General features: G+C 60.1%; 3 protein-coding genes across 3 annotated transcripts; all 3 read right to left on the bottom strand.

Moving 5' to 3' along the window:
• Window positions 1-71: 71 nt before the first annotated feature.
• Window positions 72-2,037, bottom strand: CFAP126 (cilia and flagella associated protein 126). Its single transcript, XM_030465155.1, has 5 exons — window positions 2,007-2,037; window positions 1,853-1,915; window positions 1,292-1,372; window positions 1,025-1,201; window positions 72-531 (listed from the first exon to the last, which is right to left on the bottom strand). The coding sequence occupies exons 1-5, from the start codon at window positions 2,031-2,033 to the stop codon at window positions 355-357; spliced, it is 525 nt and encodes a 174-aa protein (XP_030321015.1). The 5' UTR covers window positions 2,034-2,037; the 3' UTR covers window positions 72-354.
• Window positions 2,038-2,956: 919 nt separating this feature from the next.
• VSIG8 (V-set and immunoglobulin domain containing 8) lies at window positions 2,957-5,341 on the bottom strand. Its single transcript, XM_030464962.1, has 6 exons — window positions 5,144-5,341; window positions 4,647-4,848; window positions 4,376-4,540; window positions 4,062-4,184; window positions 3,765-3,900; window positions 2,957-3,382 (listed from the first exon to the last, which is right to left on the bottom strand). Exons 1-6 carry the CDS (start codon window positions 5,339-5,341, stop codon window positions 3,211-3,213), a joined length of 996 nt encoding a protein of 331 aa, XP_030320822.1. The 3' UTR covers window positions 2,957-3,210.
• Window positions 5,342-8,411: 3,070 nt separating this feature from the next.
• CFAP45 (cilia and flagella associated protein 45) lies at window positions 8,412-16,701 on the bottom strand. The gene is made up of 12 exons (XM_030464961.1): window positions 16,567-16,701; window positions 16,300-16,416; window positions 13,753-13,883; window positions 11,689-11,830; window positions 11,123-11,287; window positions 10,708-10,886; window positions 10,410-10,539; window positions 10,004-10,150; window positions 9,799-9,912; window positions 9,512-9,705; window positions 8,740-8,964; window positions 8,412-8,535 (listed from the first exon to the last, which is right to left on the bottom strand). The coding sequence occupies exons 1-12, from the start codon at window positions 16,699-16,701 to the stop codon at window positions 8,412-8,414; spliced, it is 1,803 nt and encodes a 600-aa protein (XP_030320821.1).
• Window positions 16,702-16,862: the final 161 nt, after the last annotated feature.

Raw genomic sequence — 16,862 nt, 5'->3', positions numbered from 1 at the left:
TTTCCCTTTTGGGAGCTGGGGCAAGGGCACTGAAGCACCACACAGACTCCCAGAGCCTGAAACCAAATGGGGTATGTGTTTATTTATATAAAAAAAAAAAAACCAAACACCAAACACCAAACCTATTGTTTTCTCAGTTGCCATGAAAACAAAAGTGCTGTCCTGCTGTTGGCCTTGCTCAGGTGCCTTTGTAGTGGGTGTCAGAAGGTGTTTTCTGGGGGTGGGTTGTGGGAGAAGATGCTGGGAAGGAGGGAGAGCAAAACCAGAGCCCCCCCCCCCCCCCAAATCCCCCTGTCCTCATGCCTCTGGTGACCCAGTGTCCCCACTGGGCTCTGTCATCATGGGCTGGGGGGTTTATCCCCCAGGCTGGGATGCAGCTGGGGGTTCTGGGGACACCTCTGCCTGCTGCTGCTCCCCCCCACAGCTGGGCTGGGGGGCTCCGGGGTTGGGTGGGTCCTTCCCTGGTGTCCCAGTGGGTTGAGTGCCCTTGGTGGCAGATGCTTGGCTGCTCCTTTGGGAAGGCTCCTGGAGCTGGATGAGAGAGATGTGTGCTAGGATGGGAGAAGAGGGGGCAAATGGACCAGACAAAGATGCTGGGGTTGAGTGGGAGGGGGGAGGTCTGGGCCAGCCCCCTCTGCCACAGGAACCCAGGAACCTCACCACAGTGCCCAGGGAAGTGGCACTGAGTTGCCAGGGGGCTCTGAGAACCCTTCCAGATTGACACAGCATCCCCCATTCCTGGATGCTTTCCTTCAGGAGGAGAGAGAGCAGCAGCTGCCGAGCTCCTCCTGCCGGCACAGAGCCCATCCTGGCTTTGGGGTGACACGTAGGGAGCCCCATCCCGACAGCCAGGGGAGGCAATGGTGCCTCCTCCCCAAAACCTGCTTGTCCCCAGTCCTGGGACAACCCCCCCGGCACAATCACCACCGTGATTTGTGTCATCTGCTGGTGGAAGGCACCATCGTGGGGGGGGGGGGGTCACACTGGACCCTGCTGGCTGCTAACCTCATCGAGGGGCACCCACCTTGCCGGTGATCTCGGTCTGGAGGCCGTTGCAGGCGTGGGTCAGGGTGCTGGGTCGGTGGATCTGCTCCAGGAGCCGGGTGGCAGCAGGAGCCGAGCGGGCGGTCAGGTCCAGCTTGGGTGGGGGGATCCGTGGTGGCATGTCCCAGGTCCCCACAAATGTGCCCCACGGGGAAGTCTGGAGGCAGAGAGGGTGAGGGTGTTATTCATATCCCTGGGGTACCCCCTCTGCTGCCCCCCTCACCCCAAAAGGCACCCCTGGACCCACCTGGGAGCGGGGCACGGTGGGCAGGAGGTGCCCTCGGTCATTGGTGAGGATCCTGGTGCAGCCCCGCCGCAACGAGGGGCGCTGGGGGAGTGGGGAATGGGTGTCTGGGGGGGGTTCAGGCAGGTACGGGGAGGGGGGGTGTCAGGGATGGAGCTGAATGGGGTCCCGGGTGCCTGGCACGGTCTTCAGGGAGCTCAGGATGGGGTTGAGGGACTCCGGGGGGGGTTCTGGAATGGGACTGGGGGAGGTCACAAAGGGTCGTGGGCGTGCAAGCCGGGGCTACGGGGGATCGTGGGGGGGTTCTGGAGGTCCCGTGTGGGGATGGAGGAGGTTCTGGGGGTTCCCAGAGGTTCTGGGGGTTCCCAGGGGTCCGGAAAAGGGGTGGGGGGTGTGTCCCAGGGTATGCTGGGGTGGTCCCAGGGTATCCTGGTGGTCCAGCCAGGGGCTGAGGTGTCTCAAAGGGGTCTGAGGGATGGGGGGTGTGTTCAAGCCAGGACTAGTGGGGTCCCGGAGATCCGGGCCGGGCCTGGGGATGCCCAGGAGGGTCCGGTCCGGAGGTACCTGAGGACCAGGCTTGGTGACGCCCCAGATCTGCAGGCGCCGGGGACTGAAGGCGTCCTCGTACTACGGGAGAGAAAGGCCTGTGAGCATTCACACCGGACCGGACCGGACCGGACCGGACCGGACCTCCCGCTCTCCCTCCCTCCCTCCCAACCTGCCCCGCGCCGTGTCGGGCCGCCATGCGCCGCGCGCGCCGTCTCCTGGCAACAGCCACGCGTCACCTCGCGCCGTCACCGCCCCCTGGCGGCCGCAACGGGCACTGCCGGGAGGGGCAGCGAGAGGGGGGATCGGGGGGATCCCGGGGGTCCCGGGGGTCCCGGGGGGTTCACCCGGGGAGGGTCCGGGGCCAGCGTTAGGGACTGGAATAGCGTGGGGAGTCAGGCAGACGGGGGGCTGTGGTTATGGCTGGTTAGAGTTAGGGTTATAACCCTGGGTTAGGGTATCCCCGATCTGGTCCCCCTCCGCCCCACCCGCGGGTGGGGGGCTGTGGCGGTGCCCCCTCCACCTCTCCACGCCCCCCAGGCACCACCTCAGGGTTCTCCCGGTGTGTCGGCGGTGTCCCTGCCCTGGCCCCAACCCCACCGGACACCCCTGGGTTGAGTCAGCGGCGTCGGGATGGGCGCTGCTGGTGCCTGTCCCGGTGAATCGGTGCCACCGACTGCTCGGGACTTTCCCAGACGGTGCCGGTGAGATATAAGAGGATAGCACTGAATTCACTTGACTTTATTTCTTTTCTTTTTTTTTTTTTTTTCTTTTTTTTTCTTTTTTTTTTTTTCCTGTTTCCTTTCTTTCTTGTTCCGAACTGCAAATCCTGGTGCCATTGGCGCCTCGTCTCGAATCACACCCAATTGCTGAAGCCAATGCGGGGCCGGAGGCGGGGGGCTGCTAGGCAGCCGGTTTGGGCGATTCGGGGCCACCACGTCCTTGCTCCATGCCGAGAGGACGGAGAGAAATAAATATCGCTGAACTCGCAAGGGAGACCTCCGGGAGCGGGGCCAGGAGCCGCCCCCAGAGCCGGGCTGTGGCTGGGGCGGATGGGGGGGGGGGGGGGGGGGGGGAGGAAATACAAAAAAAAGGGGCTAAAACCAAACCAAACCAAAAAAAAAAAACAACAAGCAAAACAAAACCGAAAACAACAAACGAAAAACCAACAAAACAGACTGATGAACCCGCACGAGGTTTGCTGGAGGCTGGGGCTGTTTGTGGGGAGGAGGGAGCTGAATTCCTGAGCTGGGTTTTCTTGGCGAGCCCTGGCAGCACCCGCTTGGTGCTGGGTCCCGGCCGTGCCGCCGGCTCTGGGCTCGTGGTCACTCCCTCCGTGGAGCCGAATCGGGGCGGGTTGCGGGACCGTGGGGGGGTTACAGCGCTGGGCAGGCGACCTGGTGCCGAATTCCCTCGTTGCAGATGAGGGCAGCTGCCCGCTCGTCGCTGTCGCCGTGCTGGCACTGCATGTAGCTGATGCCGTGGGGCGAGTAGGTGTGGTGGGCACAGACGTTGCAGGCACGGGTCATGGTACCGCCGGTGCTGCTCCTGTGGGCATGGGGGGAGCCCCGGTGACACCCATCAGTGCTCAGCGGTGCCTGGTGGCACCCATGGACACTCACCACTGCACCTGGCTGGTTTCCATCACCACCAAACAGTGTCCAGTGGCTCCCAGCAGCACCCCTCGATGTCCTCAGCCCCCCCACAGTGCCCGATGGCACCTGCCAGGCCTCATGGGGGCCATCACCACCTGGCTGTTCCCACTGGTGCCCACCAGTCCCCACCACTGCCTGATGGTACCCAGAGGTGACCTTCAGTGCTCACCAGTGCCTGGTGGTACCCACGCCTACCCTTGGGTGCCCCTCGGTCCCCGGTGGCACCTGCTGGTGCCCGCTGGCTCTGTGGCCATCCCATGCCCCCTGTCCCTCACCGGCAGTCACTGCAGGCACGCTGGCACTCCTTCTGTCGGTAGCGGCAGATCAGCGCATAGATGAGGAGCCCGAGAAGGCTGAGAAGCAGGAGGGAGCCCAGGATGGAGCCCACGATGACGCCCACCCTTCTTCCTTCTGCCACGGTAGCACACCCTGTCACCGCCGGCCTCCCCACCGGCTGCCCACTGGTCACCATGTCCCTGGGGGGCACACTGGCACGCAGAGCCAGGACCCCCTCTCCCAATCCCCCTCGGCAGCACCCTTCCCGTGCTGTCCCCCCCTGCGGTGGCACTCACTTGGCCCAATGGTGAGGTTGATCTGGCAGGCAGAGTAGCCCACGCGGTTGGTGACGCGGCACTGGTAGACACCGGTGTGCACCTCCGTCAGGCTACGGATTATCAGGTCGCCGGGAGCCCGTCCTGCAGAGGGGACAGAGGGTCCCGTCAGTGCCGCTGGCACCCGTGTGCGGAGCGCGGGGAGACGGGAGTACATGGACCTCAACGCCGGCACGCACCGATGCCCAGGTACCTGGGTGCACGCTGTGCCCACAGGCAGGGACAACCCCCCCACGAGTGTCCCCTGCACACGGCAGAGTTCCAGCAGCACCCACCTTGGATGGTGCCAGAGGGCAGGTGTCCTCCGCCGTAGCCGCTGGCCAGCTTGGCCCACTGGTAGGAGAGCGGGGAGGCTCCCCCCCGGCTGTAGCACCGCAGCACGATGCTGCTCCCCTCTATCACCTCCCCCTCGGCCCAGCACTGGGGGGCAGCGGGCTTCTCTGTGGAGAGAGGGACATTGTCACCATCAGAGCCACTGGGAGCTACCCAGGGAGCCTGGGAAAGGGACATGGAGGGATCGGGGAGGGGGTGGGGTGTGTGTCTCACCTTCCACAGTGACAATGACCTCGTGCACCGCCACGGTGTTTTTCTTCACCCGGCACTGGTAGGTACCGGTGTCGGAGACTTGCAGGTCAGCCAGGCGGATGGAGGCATCGTACTGGCTGGGGTCATTCTGCACAAAGGCCACGCGGTCCTGCAGCCCTGAGCCGCTGCCGTAGTTGACGTGGTGATCTTGGTAGGATAGGAACTGTGGGGAGACAGTGGGGACACTGGTGTGGAGAGCCAGGGCTGCCCAGCTAGGGAGGGAAAAGCACTGCCCGGCGTCTGCCTGCCCTGCCTGCCCCTTCCCTGCCCTGCCTGCTTTGCTGAGCTCTGTCTGGTCCTTCCAAGCCCTGCCTGCTCTTCCAGCTCTTGCCCTGCCAGACCCTGTCTGTCCTGCCTGGCCCTGCCTGCTCAGCTGGGCTTGGTCTGGTCCATCCCTGCCCTGCCTGCCCTGCCTGTATGCTGGGATGGCAGCTGCTGCCAGGACGAGCAACACTCACCACTTTCTCTGGGCCGGGCCGCTCGGGTGTGATCTGGATCCACTCAATGCCCACACCCTGGGGACCGTTGTCTTCAGGCTCGAGGACGTAGGGGCAGCCCAGCTTCACTGAGTCACCCTTGGCCAGGTACAGAACCTCCCGGCCCTTGCTGTTGATCCTGACGGCCAGGAGGAGAGCTGGGGAGAGAACAGCACCCATTGCACCAGCCATGGAGCACGGGGTCACCACAAACCTGTGACACTCTTGACTCCACTCCCCACAGCACCCAACCCCCCCCCAGAGAGTGGGGACAGGGCAGGGACCACCTGCTGGGGTCAGACACCCTCAGGGGCTGGGTGCCCTGGTGATGTGCAGCACCCATCAGGACTGGTACCCATTGGTCCTGTGAGGCTACACCAGGGACAAGGGGACGTGGCAGGTTCTGTATCACCCGCCTGGCTCCATCCAACACAGGTGGGTGTCAGGGCAGCACCATCCCCAGCTGCAGGTGCTCTGCTGATCACAGGGGTGCATTCAGCACCCTGGGGTGCCTCATGATCTGGGCAGGGACCCCTGCATCCTCGCTGGCATCGCTGTGGGAGCCGGGTCCAAGTGCAAGGATCCATCAGCGCCTACCTGGCATGAGACCCAGGAGCAGGAGCAGGCTGGCGCCGTGCCCTGCCATGACGCTGCAGCCGTGCCAGGCGGTGAGGAGGAGCAGGAGCGGAGGAGGCTCAGAGGCGACAGGGCAGCAGGGCCGTGCGGGGCTGCTTTTACATGCTGGGCTGGGGTGCTCCTCCCTGTGGGGCGGATGCCTTTGGGATGACTGAGTGGCTCCAAGCTGTGCGTGAGCGATGCCGCCCTGCTCCACTCCCTACCTGCTAATTAAGCATCACCATGCTACCATCTCCCATCCAGCTGGGCCTGGGCTGGGGGCACTGCAGGCAGCAGGGGTGAGGGGCACCATCCTGCCCCAGAGCAGCCAGAGCAATGGAGCAGGGACTCGGGGGCCCTGGAGCCCACAGTGCCCATTGGCTGGTACCTTGGTGTGGGCACTGGTGGGATGAATGTGGCCAGTGGTCAGAGGCTCCCTAGGACCCCGTGGAAGCACCCAGAGTGTGGCCAAGCACTGCATATACATGAAAGTGCCAGTGTGTCCCCATACAGGTCTCAAAAGGATTTTTGGTCTTGAGGCATTTGGAGGAGCTTAAAGGTGTGGTTAGACACTGGGCTTAAGTTCCTGCAGATCCCTCCTCCTGTCCTGCCCCTCAGCAAGCAGGCATGGGGCTGCCATGGCCATGTGGGGACTGTGGCACCCACTGAGCCCATGCTGGTGCTGGTGAAATGCAGATGGAGACCTTGGCTGGTGGTCCAGGCCCTGAATCACTGCATGGCACATGGTGGCATGGCAGCAGCAGGGGCAGCTCACCTTGGGCCATGCTCAGCACAGGCACAAGCAGTGTGGTTGGAAGAAGTTGGGACAGTCAGAGGGGTGGAAATCTGCTGGGATCTGCTGGGAGATGGGGATAGGGAAGCTTGGCAGCTGATGGAGGAGCTGGGACAGGGATGCTCAGAATCAGATGGAGGAGCTTGGCCTGGGATGCTCGGCAGTGGGTGCTGAGGCCGTGAGAAGCGTCAGTCCTGGGCACTCTCTGTGCCCGTGTCCCTTGGAGGGTCTGGGCTGGCTGAGCCCCGTGCTGGTGCTGCTCTGGTACTGTGGGTCAGGCCCCACGTCCGGCTCACCCGTGCCATGCCCCGGGGCACAGCTCGGCCATGCTGGTGCTTTCCAGACCACGACTGCTCCAGCCGGCTTGGCTGCACCACCCAGCCGGTCCCAAACACTCCCTGAGGCCAAGAGCTGCTCCATTTACTGGCCCGGAGCTGAGCTCACCGCGGTCGGTTAACCCTTCCCAGCCCCATGCTGGGAACCGGGGCTGAGCCCTGCACGTGCTTCATCGCGTCTGTGATTTTGGGGACCCTGCGAGCAGCCCCGGGGCAGCACCGACAGCCGGGACAGCACCGACGGCCGGGGCAGCACTGACGGCCGGGACGGCACCGACGGCCGAGGCTGCCGAATGAACGCGGGGGCTACCGAATACCGGGGCCGTTCTCCCTGTGACGGGTCCGTGGCTCACTGTGGCTTGGGGCTCCTCGCCAGACGAGGTGGGATCCCGGCTGGTGACTCCTGCATTCCTCAGCACGGTTGCCCCGCACGCAGGAAGGGTGGGGAAGCTGCTCCACCCCTCCTGTGCCCGTGGTGGTGGTCATGGCCCCTCGGCGTGGTGGCTTTGAACCTTTGGGCTGAACAAAGTTGTGGTTGCTCAGCCGAGGTGGTGACCGAGATTGCCAGAGCTGACCTGTGGCCACTGGGGACAAGATGTGGGCTGCTGAATCTGGTGCTGGGCACTGGTGCTGAGATCCCTAGGGGGGGGGAGAGAGGGGTCTGGAGAGCTTGTGAGCAGCTTGCATGAGGTTGGGTGGCAGATGTCCCCAAAAGGACAGAACAGCCCCACAGCACCCGGCTCCATGTCGTGACATGGGGAGTGGCTGGCTTCACGTCACGACACGGAGAGCTGAAGAGTATATGGGGAAGAATGAAGAAGAGGCTGTGGTCCTCCCTGTTTCCCCAGTGTGGAGGAAGCCCAGAGCACACAGCAGCCGTCCCCCTGCCCTGGGCAGTCTCACCTTTGCAGGCTCTCCTTATTTTTCAGCTGCTCTGGCAATTAATCAGAGCCACTCCTATGGGATCCCAACCCTCTGAAGCAGCCCAAATGGATTTTAAATGTTTGCATCATGTTCTGGTCTCTTTGCTTTGCCCCTGAAAAAGGTGGCTACTGCTGCAGGGCCTGAAGGTGACACCTCGGTGAGAAGGTGGCACTGCCAGGGCTGATGGAGCTGAGGGCAAAGAGGGTCAGGGTTGTGTGTGTGGAGAAGAGCCCACCTGGCTCATGGGGAGCCCACCTGGGCCACCCTGCATGTGCTGGGAACACCCACCCTGCTCCAAGCCTCTTTGGTGGTGACACTGAGCTGTGGTGAGGTCCTGGGGTTACTCCTGGCCTCTCCAAAGACATGGGCTACCTTGACAGCTCTCCCAGTGGATGTGGGGAGATGGCCAAGGGATGCTCTCTGCCCTGGGAGTGGGGCAGGTTGGACAAGGAGCCTTTGGGCTACTCCAGCTCCAAGGGCGGCTCCTGGCCTGTAAACCAAATGTGAGGGAAGGATGAAGGACACTGTCTGCTCCATGAATACCTCTGTTCATAGAAAGCTCATCCTGAGAAAATAGAAAAGCTTAAGATGCTGAGGAACAGGAGCTCAGCTCCTCATGGGGCTGAGTCTGGCCAGGGGTGCTTTTCGCTTGGCTCCAGGCCCTCCGCTCCACTTGGGCACAGTACTTCTCAGGTATGCCGGTGGCTCTGCAGAGGAAAAAAACTCATAAGGCACCCTGTGCTACCCCAGAGACGAGCTTTAGCACCTCAGCCCTGGAGAGGACCCTGTCTGATGAGGACAGCAAAGAGCCTGTGAGGTCTCCCAGGGGTCAGGAGACGATGGGAAACCAGGAAGGACTTAGGGACACACGGGGGCACCAGGCAAGCAAGCGGCTGCTGGCAGCACATCACCTGAGCTCCTGCATCTTCTGCTGCTTGAGCTGAGCGATGCGTTGGCTGCGCTGCTGAGCCTCCTCCTGCAGCCGCCGGCTCTCCTCGAAGGCGGCCGCTCGCTCCCGCACCAACTGCTGCTGCCGCTCCCGCACCTGGCGCCGGACCTCATCAGCGTGGGCCAACCTCAGCCTGGCCTTTAACGCTTCCTCTGCCTTCTCCTTCTCCATCTGCTCCCGCTGGACTCTGCGGGAGAGCTCGAGGAAGGTGAATGGCTCCACTCCGGTCCCTGCCTTGGCCACACCAGAGCCCCCGGCTGGGCTGGGAGCCCCCATGGCAGTCCCTCTGCCTTCACCTCACCCACCCCTTCACCTCTGGGAGCTCCAAGTACTGTCCCTCTCACCTGGAAGAGAGATGGTGACAGTACTTCAGCAAGGAATCATAGAATCAGAGAATTTTCAGGGTTGGAAGGGACCTTTAAGATCATCCAGTTCCAACCCCCCTGCCATGGGCAGGGACACCTCCCACCAGATCAGCCCCCAGGGATGGGGCTTCCACCACCTCTCTGGGCAACCTGTGCCAGTGTCTCACCACCCTCATGGTGAAGAACTTCTTAATAACATCTGATCTAAATCTCCCCTCCTCTAGTTTGAATCCATTCCCCCATGTCCTATCACTACCTGACAGCCTAAAAATTCCCCCACCAGCTTCAGATACTGGAAGGGTACAATAGGATCCTCTTGGAGCCTTCTCTCCAGACTGAAGAACCCCAACTCTCTCAACCTCTCTTCACCTGAGGATCCTCTCGAACTCCTGGCGGTCCTGCTGCACCTGCACGGCCATTCCGTGCTCCCGTTGGGCGATCTGTTCCCTCCGGCTCTGCCTCAGCAGCTCCTCTGTCTCCGCTCTCCTCCGCGCTGCCTCCTTCTCCTTCCGCCTCCACTCCCGCTCTGCCGCTTCTTGGCTGCGCTTGGCCCTCAGCGCATCCTGCCCAGGGGACAGCAGTGACACCGGGGGACACACACACACCCCCCAGGGGTTTGGGTGGCCGTAAGGAAGGTGTTAGCACCCTCTGCTCACCTGCTCTGCCTGCTCGTCCCGGGCCCGTTCCTGCATGGCCCTCAAGCGCGCTGTCTCCATCTCCTTCTCCTTGCGGATTTTCTCCTGCTCGGCTTCCAGCTTGGCCTCGCGCTCCTGCACGGGACAGAGCCCGACAGCAGCTCCTGGCAGCTCCTCTGCAACCTGCAGACCCTCTGCCAGTGCCTCACCAGCTCAGCCCTGTTACCATTTTCTCTCTCTGGTACTCCAGCACCTTCTCGTCCTCCAGCCTTTCCTGCTCCCGCTGCTCCTCCTTGTATTTCTGGATCTCGTCGTTGATGCGTTTAATCTCAGCCTGGATTTTCTTCTGTTGCTCCTGTTTCCGCTCCAGCTCCTGAAAAGTGGTGTAGAGGGTCCAAGGGTTGCCCCTGCTCCTTCCCAGGTGCCTTCCTGAGGGCCCACTGGCACATGGGAGGGATCAGCACTTTCTGAGGTCACTTTCTGAGGGTGCCTCCACTTCCCAAAAGGACCAGAGCTGTAATCCTGCTGACTGCTGTCTCCACATACCAGGTCTGACTTTCCCAGAACAAGGTCATCCTTCTCACAGGGTGAAAAATCTAACTTTAGCCCCCCAAGGCTCCCTGCTGCATCACCTCCTGGTCCTCCCTCTTCAGTCGCTCCAAGTACTCCAGCATCTCCTGTACTTCCTGGTGCTGCTGCTCAGCTCTCATAGCCCGCTCATCCATATTCCTCTCAATCTGCTTTACAAGCTCCTGCCTCCCTCTGCAAAGCGGAGCAAAAGGTTTCCCTTGGGCTCTCCCAGAATAGAGTCCCACTCCCAGGAGCAGAAGTGCCATCACAGACATCAGGAGACATGCTGGGGTGGGAATCAGGCAGCTGTAGGTTATCTCAGCTCCTACACCAGGCATGGGAAGATGCCCTTTTGCAAACCTGGCCAGTTCCTGCTTCCTCCTGCGCTCCAGTTCCTCCTGCATCTCATTGGCCTTGTTCCTCGCCACCTCCATCATCTTGTCCAGGCGCTTCTCCTCTTCCTCCATCTCTTTTGCAATGACCTTCTTCTCCAGGATCTGTGCATCACGGATCATGTGGCACTTGGCACCCAGGATAATCTGTGGGGACAACAAATGGGTCTCCCTGGCCTCTCTGCCAGGTCTGGCAGCATCATCAGGGACACCAGGACAGACACTGTGTGGAGAGGGGAAAGGCAAGGAGAGGAAGACCCCAGGTAGCAACAAAAGAGCAGAGTTTAGGCATGGATTTGCTGGGTGAGGCTTGTGGGGGGGCTCAGGCAGGTCTGCAGAAGGTCCTGCAGTGCCAGGTGGTGTGAGGGACCCCCTGGTCCTACCCTGCTGAACTCCTTGATCTCATCTTCCTGCTCCATGCGCATCCTGTTTGCCCGCTGCAGGAGGTTGTTGGCCCTCTCCCTTGCCTCCTCTTCCAGCTCGCTCAGCTTCTCCATTGGCTGGGCAGCCCTGGCCTTTGCCATGCTCTTGCGCTCACTCGCAGCCTCCTGGGGGGACAGGCAGGGGCTGCTGAGCTGGGCAGCCCCTTCCCACACCCCCGTGAAGACCCCTGCTCCCTTCATAGGGTGGCACAAAGGATTCACTGCAGGCTCCAGGGTCACCTGGGCTGGGGGAGGAATGAGTGTGGTATTGTTGGGCAGAGCCAGTATGGGATTATTTCCCCACCCATGGACCAGGGATTCTGCACAGCCCTTCCTGGCTTGGATCTCAGCCCACCAAAAGGTGTGTGAAAAAGGGAGGAAGGTGGTGGCCCTCGAGCAGAGCTCTGGGGCAGCCCCAGCTAGGGTGTTTCTGGTCCAGGCTAGCTCAGTCTGGACACATCCACCTCTACCCACAGCCAGCAAGCCTGGAAAGAAGGGGCAGAAGAGGCAGGAGGGGCAACACCTACAAGAGCAGCTTCCTTCTCTGCTTTGAGGGCTGCAAGCTTGGCCTTACGCTCCTCCTTGGTCAGGACTTGAGCTGCTGCTTGAATGCGCTGGAAATCCCCCTGGCTGATGATGAGGGATGCTTCTGGCTTCTCCGTAGGGATGCTGGATGGGGCAAAGAGGGGGCTCAGTGGTCTGGATTCTCTGGCAGTTTGCTCTGCTCCCAGCCTGGACATGGGACCTGCCTGGGCTGTCCATGGCTGGGGTGGCCCCACGACCAGGAGTCACCCCAGAGCAATGCAGGAAGTATCTGAGCTACTGGGACCCGATTGTCCCAGTCAGGGGGAGGAAGGAACAGAAAGTGCAGTGAAAGCAGGACAACGGGGTGATGTTCAGGGGAGAGGATGACCAGGGGACTGGGAAAACCCCAAAACATTCAGCACAGACCTAGTCAGCCCCAATAAAACAATGCTGAAAGTCTTTCATTTCCACTTAACTTTCCCAGCCCCCATTTGAGAGAATTTTGACCACTGCCCTGACCCCTTTTCCAGCAGGACACAGAGCTCATCCCCACCCCTCAACCAGCTCCTGCTGCTCAGAACTTCTGCTCCGTGCATACAGATGTAGGGAGCAGAAGCTGCCTTTTTGCTCAGTCTGCTCCCTCTCTGCACAGCCCAGCCCTGGGAATCCACCCTGCATGGAGACACGAGGCAGTGCTGCCCAGACACAGAGCACCCTCTCCCCTCCCAGCACTGCCAGGTCCCCCTCGAGCTGTCACCCTGGTCCTGCAGGACACTGCCCTGCCACCAGCCCTGCCTGTGATTCACACTGTGGTTTAGAGGAAATCACTGAAGCTCTTGGTGCCCCCATTTCCCCACTTGTAAAAATGTGGATAATAATACGGGGCTGTTTTCCACGGGAGTTGTAAGGAGTTAATTACTCTTTGTATTACTCAGATACCATGGTGACGCGTGCGGTGTAGGAGCGTATATTAACCAAATGCACTGAGCACTTTGAAGATGTTCAGGACTAAGAATTTACTCATTATTATTGTGTGTCACCTTTCATCCACCCTTGTGAATATGAGCAGATACCTGCATAATGATCATTCGAGAGCTGCATCACAGCATCGGATTCCAGGACGCTTTAAAGAATGGCTAATGGTCACAACGGCACTAATAAATGTAATGACACAGTGGCTTTAGTTGTCCCAGTGTTTGGGTGACCAGCCTGGGATGTCTAGGGCCTGATTTTCAGGAATTAAACCAGCACAAACAGTTTCCATTGGCTTCAGCTGGAGCTGTGGCCGTGCAACACATCTGGAAATTGGCCCTCGGCTTTTGGCAGCAGGATCAAATAAAAACTTGAATTTATAAAAACTCTACTAGCCTTGGAAGCCTGATCCAGTGCCTGTGTGCTGTTCCATTCTCCACAACACCCAAAACTGAGCCACCTGCAGGGCAGGTGTCACGTTTTAGGGGTGCAAGAGCATTACACAGAGGTGCAAAACAGGAAGCGAAAGATGAAGCTCTCACAGAGCGACGGCTACGATGAAAATTTAGGGAGGTCAAGATGAGGCTAAATTGAAGTTGTCTGGGATAATGGGCCTATTCTTGTCTGTGTGCTGCAGGCTTTTAATGAGGTGTAGTAATTAAGGCTGGGGTTCTTACAGGTCAGCCTTGCTTATAAAACATCCCCGTGAAGAAACACACGGCTCCAATCTGCAGGGCTGAGGCTGCAGCTCTCTTTGGGGGCTTTTTAATTTCAGGGCAAATGGGAGGTGACAACTGATACCTGCTGGGAGGGGGGCAGGTGCCACCCTGGGAGCTATTCAGCCCAGAAGGAGCTATTAGGCTGCTGAGAAAGTTTGTGTTGCTTTTCATTACTTCTCGTGATGCTTTGGTGCCCCTGTGGAACCCAGAGCCCAGAACTCTCTGGCTTTCAGCCCAAGCTGGGTGCATCAGGGCATTGCTCATCCCTCCTCCCCAAGATGTCCTGACAAATGGTGGGATGAGCTCCATGCACCCAGATGGGCTGTGACAGAAGGGCAGGGCTCCAAAAGCTCCTCGGAGCTGCCCTTGACTTACACAACATTCTGGATGAAGTTCTTGGTGATGAGACGGGTGGTCTTGGGTTTGTGCTTGCTGATGAGGGAGGCTTTGGGGGCAGACTGCACATCCTGAAGGATCACGATGGGGCTGCTTGGCTGCTGCAGGCTCTGCAAGAAAGGACAAAATTTCCTACAGCTTCCCTGCCACCTGCCCATGCTCAGTTCTTGGCCTCTGACTCTTGGGAACAGTGATGCTCTGGGCACGAGAGGCTCTATGCTTCCCTGAGCTCAGGATACTTTCTGACAAACACCCAGTGGGGTCTGAGCAGGGGAAGAGGTTTCTGCCTCCAGGGGGAGACCAAAAAAATGCAATAAAACCCCGTGCATCAGTCTCTTGCCCAGATCTGAGGTAAACCATGTACTGATAACTGCCCAGGCAAGACTGCACACATCCTTAAGCACCATTTTGGCTCCCTTGGCAGCTGCTCTGCCCTACTCCCCTGTTGGCCACCAGCACCTCTGTCCTGCAGAGCCCTGTGAACTCCAGAAAAAACAACCCAGACTGACCCAAACTCGCTGGCAGTAGGTGCTGGGGAGGGTGAAAGAGGGACAGCTTGAGATCTGGCCTCTCAGGGCAAACCACTGGCAGACACTGGGTGGAAGCCAGTAGTCCCAGTACAGCTGGGGCTGGTGCCAGTTGTTCTGTTTGAGCCGAGGCTGCCACCTAGTGAAGTGTCCCCTGACTGCGGGGTAAATGGGGACCCTCTGGCACCCTGGAGATGTCCTGGGAAGATGTGGATGTCCCATCCATCCCATCCTGCCCCACAGGAAGACACAGACCCCCAAGCAGCTGAGCATCGGTCCCCAGCCCAGAGACAGGAGCCTGGCAGGGCCAGCCTGAGGTTCTACTTCCCCAACCAGAAGGAAATCCTGGGGCCAGGAATTGCAGAGCTAATCTAAGGTCCACACAGGTGTTTGGTTTCCCTCGTACTTTTATTTCCCAGTTCAGCTTAAAAGTCCTTCTGGAACAAACCCTTTGGCTGGATGGGTGCTGAGCAGTTCCCTGGGACCTTGCTGCTGGCAAGATTTCCATTTTATGGGTCTGATGACCCTGAACTGCAGCCCAGCCCAGCAGATACCAGAGCAGCTTCCCAGGCACCACGGGCCCCAAGTGTGAGCTGTTGAATTAAAGGGTTTGGCTCTGAAACACCCGTGCAAACAAAGATCGTGGCATTATTCACTGCAGCCATCCCTCACATTGTCCCCACAGCCAGAATTCCTGGGACTAAGCAGGGATTAATCTCAGGGAATTCAATGAACACCCAGAATGAGCATGACCATTTTATTTTTTTTTTTTTTTTAATCTAACTGCCTCGAAGGCACTGGAGATAAAAACAACAGATCATCAACCTGCCCGAGGCTCCTGGGTGTCCCAGGGATCTGGCAGCAGGTTGCTTGCCCGAAGCACTCCCATGAGGGCAGCTGGGAGCAGAGGTAATCTCCATTACACGCTTCCTTCCGCTCCCCCGAAAAGCCAAAGGGAGCCAAAGGGACAAATCTGTCTCTTTTAGACAGATTTCTTTCAAGGGATAAAACCCAGGAAAGGAAATCACAGCGGAGAGAACCCCAACACTTCACCCGAGCCCCAAACAGCATCAAGGATGACACCAAGGGTTGGCAGAGCCAAGGGCTGTGACCAGAAACCCGACCTGGAGAGGTGGAGAAGGAGGGTGGGGAGCAGCAGCAGGGGAAGGACGTCCAAACCATCACCTTTGCCTGGAAAACGCCATCGTCCCCTGCAGTGCCAGCAGCTGTGGGTGTCCCCTGGGCTGTCCTCATCCCGAGGAAGCCAGCCTTTCCCTTACAAGACTGAAGAGGAAGGAGCTGTTGCTCTATTTATCTCTCTCCGTAGCCAGGGCTTCCGGCCAGGAGGTCAGGGACCTGCTGTAATTCTGCCTGGTCTCCAAGGGGACTGATTTCATAGCTCCCTGATGGAAGGCTAAATATGTTGGCAACAAGCTGCTCTGGAACCTTCCAGCCCCTGCTCTAAGGACTCTCTTTAAATCCCACATCAGAGAACCACTGTCTACCACGCAGACCCTGTAATGCCTGTACTGGGGTATCTCACCATCTCCTGACCCTCCTCCCTCTCACTAATTCACTAATTACCCTCGGAACAGTGGAAATGTCAGGGAGGACAGAGGCCCACGCAGGTCCTGGTGTGGTTGTGGCCCTTGCACACTCCCAGGAAGGGTGGGTTGGATTTTGTGCCCTCCAATAAGGAATCAGACATGGGGTTCCCACAGAGGGACAAGGAATTAAGAGGTAGGAAGACCTGGGATGGGCTGAGGAAGGGTGTCCCTCACCCAGGAGGTTTGCAAAATCGGGACTATGGCAGCAACACGGTGGAGAAGAGTCTCTGGCAAGCAATCCGGTGTGAGCAGGACATGATGAGGACTGTCAGGAGAGGGAGGAGGGACCAAGGCACCGGGGTCTCCATCCTGGTGAGCCCCGTCCCCCCGACTCCCCTGGACAGCACAGATGTTGGTAGCTGGTGGTGTCCCCAGGGTCCCGGTCCCCTTACCCGGCTCTGCCCAGACAGGATCTCATCCTCCGCCGTGCTCGGGGCTCTCTGGCTGCACCGGCTGTGCGGGGTTGGGGGGGGGGGGGTCAGCTGCGGGGGGAGAGGGCCGTGAGCGGCCTGCGGGGGGAAGGAACGGGGAAGGAGGCCCCCGGGTGACTGGGGAGAAGGGACAGGGGGAAAGGGAGAGGAATGACCGAGGGAACGGGAGAGGAGGGACAGAAGGGAACCGAGGGAAGGTCCCGGGGTTCCAGGGAAGGCCGCGCTCACCATGGCGCTCCGCTTGCCGCCGCCCGTCGCCATGGCAACGCCCCCGCCTCGCTCCCTTGGCAACCGCCGCGTGGGCGGGGCGTCGCCGAGAGCGGGCGAGTGGGCGGAGCCTAGGGGCCGTACCGGGCATCGCATCCCGCCCCCTGGCCCCGCCCAGGAGGCCATGGCCACGCCCCCACATGTGCCCGGCCGCCGCCATGCTGCGCAGCGAAGCTCTCGGGTGCTCGCACCCCCTGATCGGGCTCCTTCCTTTCCCCTACCCCACTCCCCTTCTGTCCCCCTCAGCCCCTCTCCCC

The sequence above is a fragment of the Calypte anna genome, chromosome 25 (genome assembly GCF_003957555.1).
Source record: "Calypte anna isolate BGI_N300 chromosome 25, bCalAnn1_v1.p, whole genome shotgun sequence".
Taxonomy (NCBI): Eukaryota; Metazoa; Chordata; class Aves; order Apodiformes; family Trochilidae; genus Calypte; species Calypte anna.
This window is presented reverse-complemented; position numbering and strand designations above follow the sequence as displayed.